At 58.9% G+C, this 12617-nt stretch overlaps 3 protein-coding genes across 4 annotated transcripts; all 3 read left to right on the top strand.

Moving 5' to 3' along the window:
• Positions 1-3325: 3325 nt before the first annotated feature.
• IUM83_09823 (Chloride Channel (ClC) Family) lies at positions 3326-6229 on the top strand (the record flags this gene model as incomplete). The annotated part of the gene is made up of 1 exon (XM_067934295.1): positions 3326-6229. One exon carries the CDS (start codon positions 3326-3328, stop codon positions 6227-6229), a length of 2904 nt encoding a protein of 967 aa, XP_067799351.1.
• Positions 6230-6660: 431 nt separating this feature from the next.
• IUM83_09822 (Vacuolar sorting protein/ubiquitin receptor VPS23) lies at positions 6661-9423 on the top strand (the record flags this gene model as incomplete). 2 transcript variants are annotated; one of them, XM_067934294.1, is made up of 1 exon in its annotated part: positions 6661-9423. In XM_067934294.1, the coding sequence occupies one exon, from the start codon at positions 6661-6663 to the stop codon at positions 9421-9423; it is 2763 nt and encodes a 920-aa protein (XP_067799305.1). The 2 variants fall into 2 exon arrangements, with proteins under 2 accessions (XP_067799305.1, XP_067799306.1); XM_067934293.1 differs by having other exon boundaries at positions 9019-9423.
• A 154-nt stretch (positions 9424-9577) lies between these two features.
• IUM83_09821 (Vacuolar sorting protein/ubiquitin receptor VPS23) lies at positions 9578-11207 on the top strand (the record flags this gene model as incomplete). Its single annotated transcript, XM_067934292.1, has 7 exons — positions 9578-9637; positions 9708-9786; positions 9854-10456; positions 10562-10727; positions 10802-10907; positions 11084-11128; positions 11193-11207. 7 exons carry the CDS (start codon positions 9578-9580, stop codon positions 11205-11207), a joined length of 1074 nt encoding a protein of 357 aa, XP_067799352.1.
• Between the last annotated feature and the right edge of the window lie 1410 nt (positions 11208-12617).

Here is a 12617-nt window from a genome sequence, read left to right as displayed (position 1 = left end):
GTGCCGCCCGCCCTCGGCGCCCGCGCGGACGGCGGTGTCCGCTGCGCGCGCCAAAAAACGGCTCGGCGGCTCATCTGCCCAAAAGGCAACTTGCCTGCTTGCAGAGGTGAGCGAGGCCCGCCAACGGCGAGCCGAAGCCGCCTTCGCGGCGCTGTCGTGCCGATCTCGATCTCGCCGCTAGTGCGGCGCGCTGTCGTCGCGGCCCACGCCAGTCGTATCATCTGCGTGCAGCGTACGTGCGCCGCCGGCTATCGGCACGAGCGCGATTTGCCCGCCCGGGGGAGATTGGTGAAACGCGGCCCCTTCTGGCGGCCCGATTGAGGATACCGAGCTCAACTCGCCGCAACCGCCGCACACTGTAAACGAAGCCTCAGATGTGATATCCAGCCCCCGGCGCAGCGGGCCAGAGAGTGCTCGGGCGCCATCGCAAGCAAGGGAGCAAATTTCCGCCGCCACGTGCGCCACCGCGCTCGGCGGCAACGGGCGGCTCGGCGGCGAGCATGGCTGCCGGGGAGGAGCCTGACCACCGGGATCTACCTCTCCGCTCTGCAAAGGCTGCTGCTCCCAGCGCCACCGTCGGTCGCCCACCACCTGGGCGGGACGGAGTCACGATTCGTGACACGAAAGGTGACGTGCATGCAAGGCATGCTTTTTTCCGCCGCGCGCTTCGCCGCCATAGAGTCGCGCGCGCATCTTCAAGGTCCGTTGCCGCCACCGCAGCTTACCCCCATCAGCTGCGCCTCGATAGCATTGCAGCTCGCCGAGGCGACGGTGGCCGCCGCCGACGCCGGGAGCGGCAACTGCGGGCCGGTGCACGGTCTCGTACAGGTGCAACCGCATCGGACCCGATCTTATTAGCTCTCGCGGGGCGCCGCCATCGGCTCTCGCAGGTTGAAGCGCGGGCCTGACGTACTTCGACCGAGGGCTAGGGCGCTCGCCATCCCCCCCCCCCCCCCAACTTTGCCGGCGCCTTGATGGCGAACGGCGAGCAATGCACCCCGAGGCGCTGCCAGGTCCATTGTCGGCGAGCAGAGCCATCGCGCCGACTGTCCATCTGCGGGCGTGCGTCAGCGCTGGCGCCGGAGAGATCTGGTGGTGCGGTGGAGTCCGCGGACGAATGGGGCGTGGTGGCGCCAGCCGGCGGCGCGCCACGTGCAACACGAAGACGCTGTAATGCTATGGCTTTATTGCGCCACCGCCTGCGGGCAGGATGCCGTGCGCTGGCCGGCAGGCGACTCGCGCGAGCGCGCCATCGGGGCCCGAGCGCGGCAACCGCACCTCTGATGTTGAAGCTGCTGGGGTGCAAGCGCTTGGCGCCTGGACCCAAGTTGGGTCCCCCGCCACTAGAGCCGGCACGACCAGATCGAGCCGAGCGAGCTGCCGCGGCGCGCCATGGCCGTAAACGCGACTTGCGCCGTTCGTCGGCCTCCAGCTAACTGCTGAAACCAGGCGTCCTCGGCGCCAGCAATTCGTCGCTGCGTTACAGCAGCGCCGGCTAGAGCGTTTCCTGGCTGGGGGCACGACAGGGTCGAGGACCCTCGCGTCAGCCCCAATTCCAGTGGCTGCGCTGGCATGCCTGCAGCGTAACGTTAATTGCTAGTGTCCCCTGCCCCGCCATGTGGTTATCGTCCGCACCGAGCTGCGTTGAGGCTGCCAAGAATGCGCCGCGGCATCTTATACGCTTCAAATGGCAGGTCGTGGCGCCGCTCGACGGCGCGGTGATTGCGGGCAAAGCCGACTGTCTGAAGGGTAGGCGCCGGGGGCATGACTATCGTCACTTCCGCTATCGTCAGACCAGCGCACACACGCGTGAGTTGTCGTGCAACGCGTACACTGTACGTCTACTCTGGTGCTTGCTTGGTGCTGCCACTCGAGTGGGTGGATGCAGGCAGTTCCCCTTCAATTTACGGTACGCGACCTTACGATCAGCGAGACTTTTCCGACGTAGCACGTCGGACTCGTGCAGGCCGCGCGTTTGCCAGCGGTGCCCGAACCAGCACAGCGAACGAGCAAGCAAGCAGTAGTGCTGTGGGCTAGCCGCCGTGTTGTCGATGCAGTGATGTTAACTTGTCACCACAGTAACGTCTCAGTGGCGGTGCTTCAAACACCAACAAAACGTTTCCACTGCTTGGTCTGCTAACAACCGCGCGCTCCATCAAAATGATGAAGCAAATCGCCACCACTCGGTCAGGTCGTCGGTCGCTACATGTACGATACATGTACCGCCTGCATTAATAATGCGGCATTATCGACGACCAGACTTGTACTGTAGCGGCGTCTGGCATTAGAAGTCGCAAAAGGAAGCTCCTGCGCCAATGACCCGCGCACACGGCGGCATCGCTGGGTTCTCGTCTCGGTCCACATGAACACCTTGCTTCAACCCGCAAAGTCTTCTTTCTCCTCGCCCGGCAAGAACTCAACGAAGGGTGAGTTCTTCCTTCCGTATAAGTTCTTACTACACATATCGCACTTCCTCGGTCCACTACATGTACCAGAAATATTAGTGTAAATTGGTGAGGTGGCCGCAAAATGCCCGAGCCAACCGTGACCCAGCCTTTGCGACCATCGAGATATTGACTTCGGTTGTATCCGCCTGCTACTGTAGGTGCGTTGAACGGCAGAGGATCGCCGCGCGCTGCTAGCAGCTAGCAACCTGCTTCGCCGCAATGATCGAAGGCGGTGGCTTCGCCTGCACTGCTGGCTTCTCTGCCATTGGTGCGGCTTTATGGGCCGAGAGGAGGAGCTACGTCGAGTCCAGCGAGCGCCCCGCCAGGTAGTCTCTGCTTGCCTCCTGCAAAATACCGCCTCGGAATGGAAAGCCGCGCTAGACCAAGCAAGTGACGAGCTGCTGACCAGCGCCGCGCAGGTTGTCACAGACCCACCTGTCGGTCCGCGCTCGAGGCCATTGGCCCGTTCGAACTGTGGTGGCTGGCTCAGCCCTGTTTCTCGCAAAAAAGTATACTTTGAAGGCAGAATACCATTTTTCGTGCTTTTTTCACGCAACAAAACCGGGAACGGGTGACGCTGTGGCTATCCTGCAATACTGAATATAGCTACACTTCAACACAACATTAAATAACGCAGGAAGCATCGAATCTGTCAAGCGTGAGTCCAATCCTTGATAAAAAGCCAAGCCACGCAGGCGGCCGCAAATCGACAGCGGGCATCAGCTTTCCCCGTCCCCTCCCGTCTCAGATATTGGCTCCCGCGACCTTTGGCTTTCCTTCCAGCCGAACTCAGATGCTCCTCTTATCTCGTGCGTGGCCGCCGCTTCCAGCCACTCCTCGATTCGCTCGCCCGCGCGCAAGACCTCCACGCCGCTTCGATGGCGTCCCCCCGCGAGCCCTCGGAGACGGACGCGCTGCTGGCGCCGTCGCCCTCCGCCGTGCGCGTGTCCATCTCGGCGCTGGACGTCGACGACGACAACGAGAGCGACACGCTGTCCTCTGGCCAGGACGTGGCCGTGGCAGAGCCGCACTTCCCGGCGCTGGCGCGTACGGCCTCGGCGCTGCGCTCGCCGTCCTCCATCCTGCGCTCGCCCATGCCGCGCTTCGTGCTGGAGGCGCGCTCGCCCAGCTGGAAGCCCAACGCGCGCAACGCCGCGCCGCAGCCGCAGCCCTCGCAGTTCGGCGCCGTGGACCAGCGCGACCCCTACGCGAGCTCGTACGGCGTGCAGCGCACGCACTCGTTCCCGAGCGACCTGTACTCGGGCGCACGCTTCTCGCGCTTCGAGATAGAGGAGGCGCTGCGCCAGCGCAACGGCACCACGCTGCTGGACTGGCTCAAGGGCCGCGGCCGCAACCCCTTCTCGGCCGCCTCCCGCAAGCAGCAGATGAAGGAGAAGGACAAGGAGAAGCGCGCCAAGGCGCAGCACCGAGAGTCCTTCAGCTACGACTTCTTCGAGAGCCGCGTCAACATGCAGCACGACCAGGAGCAGACGGAGAGCGCCGTACGCTCGCTCAACATCGCGCGCTGGGTCATGACCTTCGGCGTGGGGCTGGGCACGGCGCTGGTCGCGTGCTTCGTCGAGTTCTGGACGTCCCTGCTGTCCACCTTCCGCACCGCCACGATGGAGTCGCTGGTCGCGGCAGAGATGGACGGCACGCGCAGCTTCGGCACGGGATACCTCGCCTACTCGATGATCAGCGTGGGCTTCGTAGCCGTTGCGAGCTACTGCGTTGCCATTCTCTGCCCCGTTGCGGGCGGGTCGGGAATCTCGGAGATCAAGGCCACGCTCAACGGTATCAAGATCCACCGCGTGGTCCGACTGAAAACGCTGTTCTGCAAGGCCTTTGGCATCCTCTTCAGTGTGTCCGGAGGACTGCCGGTCGGCAAGGAAGGACCTATGATCCACAGTGGCTCCGTCATCGGTGCTGGTCTGTCGCAGGGCAAGTCATCGAGCTTCGGACTGGACACGAGCTGGACCAAGTTCAAGGGTTTCCGCAACGACAAGGAGAAGCGCGATTTCATCTCGTGCGGTGCTGCTGCTGGTGTGGCGGCTGCTTTCGGCGCACCCATCGGTGGCGTTTTGTTCGCATTGGAGGAGGGCGCTTCGTTCTGGCATCAGAACCTCACGTGGCGCACGTTCTTCTGTGCCATGGTGTCTGCTTTCGTGCTTAACTTCTTCATGTCCTTCATGGAGGAGAGCGAGTCAAGTGGTCCGACGCCTGACGTGGGACATGTGTACATTGGCGGGACCCTGGGCACTCAGACAGGAACCTTCACGTTTGGCCAGTTCGTCGGAAGCAAGGCCTACGAGGTGCTGGATGTGCCCATTTTCATCCTCATGGGTATGGTGGGCGGTTTGTTTGGTGCTGGATTCAACGGCGCCAACACGGTGCTAACCAAGTTCCGCAAGCTCTACGTGACTCACCGCTTCCTGCGTTTCGGTGAGGCGCTGCTGATTGCGTTTAGCATGGCCACGGCGTCGTTTTGGCTGTCTTACTACTTCGGCCAGTGCCGCGACCTGGCGGGCGACTACAGCGACTCGCTATCGCGGTTCTACTGCCCGGAGGGTCAGTTTAACGACTTAGCCTCGCTTTTCACTGTGAACTACGCCACAAGTATGAAGCAGTTGCTGCACTTCACGGGTGACGCCAGCTTTACGCCATTCTCGCTGTGCATGTTCTTCGTCGTGTTTTACATCTTCGCGTGTTGGACCTATGGTATTGCCGTGCCTTCAGGCCTTTTCGTCCCCAGTCTGCTGGCTGGTGCTGCATACGGCCGTATCTGTGTCATGATTGTGCACTACCTGGGCTTCCCCGTCGGCGCTCAAGACGGCATGTTTGCTCTGATCGGCTCGGCTTGTATGCTTGGTGGCATGGCCCGTATGACGATTTCGCTGACGGTCATCATCCTCGAGTGCACAGGAGTGATTGAGTGGGGTCTTCCCATTATGGTGTCGTTGATGGCAGCGCGTTGGGTTGGCAACAGTTTCAACGAGGGTCTGTACGACATTCACATCCACCTGAACCACCTTCCGTTCCTCGAGTTTGATCCGCCATACTACGCCCGGTTCCTGCGCGCACTCAACATTATGAGCTCGCCGCCGAGGTGCGTGCCGCAGATTGCCAAAGTTGGCGAAATCTACGATGTGCTCAAGAACTGCAATCACGGAGGGTTCCCTGTGATCGTGCCGCGCAGTCAGGATGCTGCAGGTGGAGGTCACCGACCAAACCTGGGTGCAAAGCGCAAGTCTCCTCGCTTTGCAGGTATCATCAACCGGCACCATCTGGCTGTACTGCTGCAGCGCAAGGATTTCTTCATTGAGAAACCTGAGCCGTTCGTGCGGACTCCTGCGAGCGATACGACTCTGCTGTACAATGACCAGTACGCGTTGTCTTACCGGGACATGGAGGGTAGCTACCCGCGATACCCGTCCATCAATGACATTCAGCTGGACGACGAGGAACGGGACCTATGGATGGACCTCACACCATACATGAACCCGACGCCCCACACTGTGCAGGAGCAGACTCCAGTGCCACGTACTTTCCGTCTGTTCCGCTCGCTGGGACTGCGTCACCTCATTGTATTAAACCGACGTAACGAGGTGCGTGGTGTGATCACACGGAAGGACCTGACTCCGGCCCACCTGAAGTTCTGTCTTGAGTCTCTGAGCGAGACGGAGAAGCAGCGCATTCAGGGCTACTTCCACCGGGACCGATCTGGGTCGGAGCGCTTCGAGGACGTCGAGAAGAAGCTGATCAGCATCAGCGACAACTCTTAAAGCCGTGGCCGGCGGTAGTAGCCTAGTCGGGCGCTACTATCGGTGGTTCTCCACACCTGAAGGACAACTTAGACCAGACTCGTCCAGCAAGGCAAGTTTACGGAGGACCCCAAGACCACAGACCACACTAAATTCCGCTCGGCAATGATCATGTGACTTTGTGCATACTCACTCTGCTTTGCCTTTGCCTAAAAATATGTTCACGTGTTCTTGCCTTTGAATGTCCGTGTTTGATTTACCAGCAGCGTCCTAGTGCCAAGATGCCTAGTCGAAGTAGTGCTGGACCCCCACCTCCAGGGCAAGGACCTGGTCGGTACACATCACCAAGAAGGCATGTCGTTGTGCGCCTGCCGACCAGTGTTCCTGCCAATGCCCCTCCCGTGGGGACACGTCGAGGGTTTCTTGACAGTTCATCGTACCCGAGTGCTTCGATGCTGGCTGCGGTGACGCCAACGGCGCTCCCAGGGATTCCTAACCCACAGATTGCAGAAATTCAGTCGAGAGTGGAGGAGTTGGTGCGCCGTTATGATGACGCTGTAGCTGCTGCGGAGCAGGAGGAGCTCAAAGAGCAGGAAGATGACACTTTCGGAGATAAGGCAGTGCGAACTCCAGCTCGGTGGCGTGTAGGTGACGTCCTGCTGGCAACGCATCGCGCTTTGGCTCGCACGAGTACCCACACCGAGCGTACCATTATCGCTGAGTTTGGTGACGACCCAGAGGTGAGTGCAGCAATCGGGGCCGAAGCGCAGAAAGTGGGGGACGCGTTTACTGAGGCGGCGGAGCAGGCTGTACGACGGCATCAGCGACTCTCAAACATCCAACAAGCTTTGCACTCTGTGGCAGCAAATGGATCGACGCTTGAAGACAGCGATGACGATGGAGACGACCAGCCTCCGTCACATGCCATCCGAGAGCGTCAGTTAAGGAGTACAATAGATGCTCTTCATCGTGAGAAGGAGTTGATGGCATCTCAGCTGCAAGAAGCCTTGCGAGCGCAACAAGAGTCGCGCATGGCGACTGAACAGCAAGCACAAGAACTGGCAAAGGTTCAGAGACAGCTTCGAGCGCAGGCAGAAGAGCTGCGTATTACTCAAGAACATAACGAGAAAGCCGCAGAAGCAGCTAATACCCTTACGGCATCATGGCGTGACAAATTTCAGACGAGTGCGAAGACAGCAGCCGCAGCGGAGGCAAAAGTCCAGGAACTCGAGGCCAAGGTCCGTGCCCAGAGCGAGGAGATCATCAAGCACACCTTCGTGTTGCAAACGAAAATTCAGGAAATGGAGCGCTTCAAGGAGAGTGAAGCTGCTCGTAGTCGAGCTGAAGCGGCGGCCCAAGCTGCTGCCCTCGCAGAAGCTGAAGCCGAAGCCAGGAGAGCGAAGGCCAAAGCTCATGAGGAAAAACGCAAGAGCAAGCTGAGCGCAGATGGCAATTCCAAGGGCATACAGGAGATGGAAGACAAGGTCCGTGAACTAGAAGGTGCTCTACTTGCCGTCGAAAGGATCAAGGAGCAACTGGAAACAGATAACGCCGAACTCATGCAGCGCATTCGAGACCTTCAAGCTCGCTTCGGGGAACTACGCAAGCGCAAACCGTCCAAAGACGAAGCCACTAAGGAGTCGGAGGCGTCGAGTGCTCCCGTGTCGACGTTCGCGTTAAGGCTGCGTGAGAACACGCCCCGAGTGAACGCTCGCAAGCGGAAGAGAGGTGGGATCGTGGTCAAGCCAAATTCTCGTCCAGCCTCCACTGCGCCATTGACCCCCACAAGAATCAATGAAGAGGATGATGATCTGTCGAGCAGCGATAGCGAAGCAGAGGACAGTGATAACGATGCCGAAATCGATGAAGTAGAGCGAGACGAACGAGAGCTTAATCGGGTGCTGCAACGTGTAGTAGCAACGGTTTTCCCGTCGCTCTCACCGGTGGAAAGCGATGCGACCCTGGACGAAAGCATTGCTCACTTCGAAGACCCAGAGCGATCGCCGCTGAGTGAAATCCAGCCGAGTCCTGTTGATGCGACTGCCCTTACGTCGAATGGAGATATGGTCCCTCGCTCGGAGCTTGACGCGCTGCGCGATACGTACGCCCATGAAGTTGATTATCTCAAGCAACAATACGTCGAGGGATTACAAGAGTACAAGCGACTGGTACTTGAACAGTATGGACGACGCCAGGCGATCGAGCGTGAGCGTCACCGCATGGAGGTTGAAGGATTGCTGCGGTTGATCCAGACGAAATTCCACGCGGAGCTGTCACGCCGTAGCGAGCGCTTGAAGCGAGCCAAAGAGTCTTTGAAACTGCTGTACAATGCCCTGCGTCAGCACACGGGTCCAGCCATGGAGCCTCAGGACTATGAAGAGGACATGACGCAGCCGTACAACCCAGCCATGCCGCTCAAGACGCTTCTCCGTGCAGCCATCCTGGCCATGTCGACGTCCGCCAAGCGCAACGGACGCGGCCGAACGCAGATTGAAGCCATCCACGACCAATTGGCGAAAGTCCTGCCACCTCCCGATACACGTACGAGAGCAGTAGCAGCTGCAATGACCATCCACTCGGCCATCCGAGAGGATAAGCCGCGCGACGATGTGGAGACTCTAGACGCCTGGTGCCAAACCGACTTCCTGCCCGTCCGAGAGCGAAGAGTGGAGGTTGCCCCAGCAGAGCCGCACGTCGCACCCGAGTCCTTGGACGGCTACGTACTGCCTGGCTCACCCTGCTTCCCGTCACGCAGCAAGCTTCAACCACCCAAGCAGCAGCATCAACAACAGCAGCAGTTCCTGGTCGTCATGTTGCAGCTAGTGGTGGGGACCCCCATCTCGGAGCCACTTGTGGCGGAGCTGCGACGTTGTCTGCCCAATCTCCCGCCTGGGAGCTACTACGTCTCCAGCGCATTACGCGTTGCGCTCTTCCACGAGCTCGTGCGGTTCTACGCCGCCGTGGAATTCCACGCCGAGACCAACAAGACGCGGCCAGCCCCACGGTCCAACCGGCTGCTGGAGAGCGAGGAACAAGTGCAAGACGCCGAGATCGTGGTCGGCAGCCCTCGAGACACGCCGTTCCTGCGGCGCAAGGCGCTCGAGACCATCGAGAGCAAGACGCGGCAGCGCAATCGCCGACACCTCTTCACGTCAGGAGGTGTAGCCATCTTGCAAGCCTCCACCTTCACTTCAACCACCCTAAATTCGCGTTAAGTACGAAATAAAAGCGAAAAAGCCACTACCGAAATGGGTTCTTTGGCGAAAAAGCCCGATGGGGTGAAAATCCAGTTAGTAGGGGGAGCCCGAAGCAGAAGCCCAGCAGCTCCATAATAGAGGCGCGACCGGCGCTGCCCCGCCCCCGGCAGCGATGTACGCCAACAACGTGAGCAACCTGGACCAGATCCTGTCGTCGCTGCAGTGCTACCCGGTAGGCGCGTTCTTCTTCCGTTCTCTCTGGGCCTGCGCCTCACTGATTCTCTTTCTGTCCTCCCTCCCAGCAAAGTTCTCGCGTGCGCGGCGACGTGTACAACCTCCTGGGCCAGATCCCGTCGCTGCAGCCCAATTGCGGCACCTTCGGTGGGTTCTCCCCCCGCAGTTTTTTTAAACCCAGCTTATATTAACGGGGTTCTATGCCAAACTACAGCGCACAACGACGGCACCACCAGCACGCTGCTCAACCTGGAGGGCACCATCCCCATCTTCTACCGCAGCAACCAGTACAACATCCCCGTGGAGTTCTGGGTCGTGGAGACGTACCCGCTGGCCCCGCCCGTGTGCTTCGTGCGCCCCACGGCCGACATGATGGTCAAGCCGGGCCACCCGCACGTGACGAGCGACGGCTACGTCAAGATCCCCTACACGTCGGACTGGCGGCCCGACTTCACGCTGCTGGAGCTGGTGGCCCACATGTGCTCCATCTTCGGCAACATGCCGCCGGTGTTCCGCCGGCCGGCCAACTCCAGGCCAGCGCCGGCCAGAGCCAACGGCAGCAGCGGCACCGGCAACTACTTCCAGCAGGGGTCCTACGCGCAGTCGCACCCGCCACAGCCGTCGCCCTACTACTCGTCGCAGTTCACGAGGGCCCAGGACTTGTCGGCGTCTGGAGGGCCGCGCGAAGCGGAGTCGCTGTTCGGCAGCAGCCAGCAGTCGGTGGGAGCAGCGTCGTCGGTGTCGGCCGCGTCTGGACGGGTGTCCGGCGAGTTGAGACCTGAGGAACGCGCTGCGGCGCTGAAGGCGGATATTACAGGCAAGATCCAGATGCAGCTGGAGAAAACCTTCAAGCGAGTGCGGGACGATATCGACCTGCAGTTTGAGCATGAAGTACAACTCACACAGTCACGGGAAAATGTAGAGCGCGGGCTGCAGTCGCTGCGCTTCTTGCGTGACGACGTCAGCCGAGCACAGGGTGTTGTTGAAACACAGGACAAGGAAGTGTCAGCGTGGCTGGAGGAGAACGAAGGAAAAGATACAGTCGATCCAGATACGATTCTGGTCGAAGTCGACGCCCTGTCGAAGCAGTACGTTGTGCATTTGGTTTTAGTTTCGAAGCGCTCGAAGCTCGAGTTGTCTAATTTTCGTTTATTCGATGCAGGATGATCAAGACCTTGGCAGAGCATTATTCGATCGAGGACGCGCTCTACTACATGGACCGCGCCTTGAGCAACGACGAGATCGAACTGGCTGTTTTCCTGAAGGAGGTACGAAAACTCTCGAGGAAGCAGTTCATGTGCCTGGCGCTCGTGCAAAAAATACACGCCAAACAGCAAGAGCTCGCGGCGTCCTCGTACAATAGTAGCCCACGAAGCTAGACCGGCAACACGTAGTCGTAGAACCCATCAAGATCAAAAATTGCGAACGAAACTAACGATGATAGCTTCAACTGCGCACGAAATTTGAATGCAGCGGTTGGTTGGTCGCCGTGAGTGTCTGTCTATTCAATGTTATCGCCCATTGCGCTCTAACAGCGTACTTCGTGTAAACAGAGAAACTCGATGTGAAACAACGCCGATTCACCGCGGTGGTTTGCAGACCCGCGAGGTTTTGGTATTTTTGATCCTATTAACATTTTGTGAACGAGGTGCGACCACCAACGTTTTCGGCAGCGCCTTTACCGGCCATAAATCTACTCTTGAGTGCAGGTTCGTCCGGTACCCGTCCTTCTAATTCATCATAAAGCTCCCAGAAGTCTGAAGATATGCTCTCGGTCCGGCGCTCGGGATTCCAATCGCCGGTTTTGAGCCAGCCTCCTCTTCGTGCACAGCTATCTCGAAGTGCCAGCACAACTTCGCAGGTTTCGGGGTCATCCATTCTTAAACAAGAGCCCAAGTGCACGCGAATCACACTGCAGAGACCAATGAGCTCGATGGGCAGTAATCCAATTTCACAACCATCTAGCAGTAGTGTTCGCAACCTGCTGAGCTCAGCAAAACTTCGGGGTATCGGCGACGAGATCGGATTGAAACCCAGGTCCAGGATCTCCAGTTCCAAGCAACGGGCAAGCTGCGTTGGGATTTCTTTGAGCTGGTTGCGACGGAAATTGAGATGAACTAGTGCCGTCATGTGCGATATACCGTCCACTGGGAGTGAGATGATGTTGTTGCTGTTGGCGTCGAGTTTTACCAGGTGAACGAGATTCTTCATACTAGGCAACAATCTCAGCTCGTTCTGCTGCAACTGCAGCACTTCAAGGTTACTCAATGCATCCAGCGCTGGCAGAGTCTGAAGCCGATTTACTTGCAGCAGCAATCGCCGTAAGTTCTTCCAGAATAGCAATTCGTTGGGCAGTTTGATGAGCTGGTTGTTACTTGCATTGAGCTCCACTAATTCCCTCAACAAGCTCACAGGATTTCCAATCTCGGTAAGCGCATTGTTGTAAACGTTGAGAATCCGCAAATTCTGGCAGCGACCGATACTTTCAGGAAGCTTCGCGAGCTGGTTGCGGTTTGCAAATATCACCTCGAGCGACTCCATATTGCCTACAGCGTCCGGTAGCGCCGTAAGTTGGTTGCTCGCGACCTCCAGAACGCGAAGCTTGGTCAGCTTTGTCAAGTTCTCGGGCAGCTCTGTGAGTTTGTTCTTCGACAAGACAAGTATCTGCAGCGCCACCAGTGCGTCGATTTCTTTGGGTAGCTGCGAGATATCGTTGCACCCCAAATTGAGCTCGGTGAGGTGAGGCATCGAGAACACAATTTCCGGGACGTGTTTTAAGGGGAGCAAGCCGTGCTGGGTCAGTGTACCTGTTGTTATTCCGGAACCTTCGCGCTCTACCATGGATGTGAGCTCCACCCTGCCCGTGCGTGACATGTCCAACACAATCGCCTGTATCTTCTGGGCTGTCTCCGTGTCCAAGCGAACCGTGTGCCGCATCGTCAGCTTTCGTTTGGACCCCATTCCTCCATGTGGGGTCG

Source organism: Phytophthora cinnamomi (assembly GCF_018691715.1).
Source record: "Phytophthora cinnamomi strain GKB4 chromosome Unknown Contig5, whole genome shotgun sequence".
NCBI lineage: Eukaryota > Oomycota > Peronosporomycetes > Peronosporales > Peronosporaceae > Phytophthora > Phytophthora cinnamomi.
This window is presented reverse-complemented; position numbering and strand designations above follow the sequence as displayed.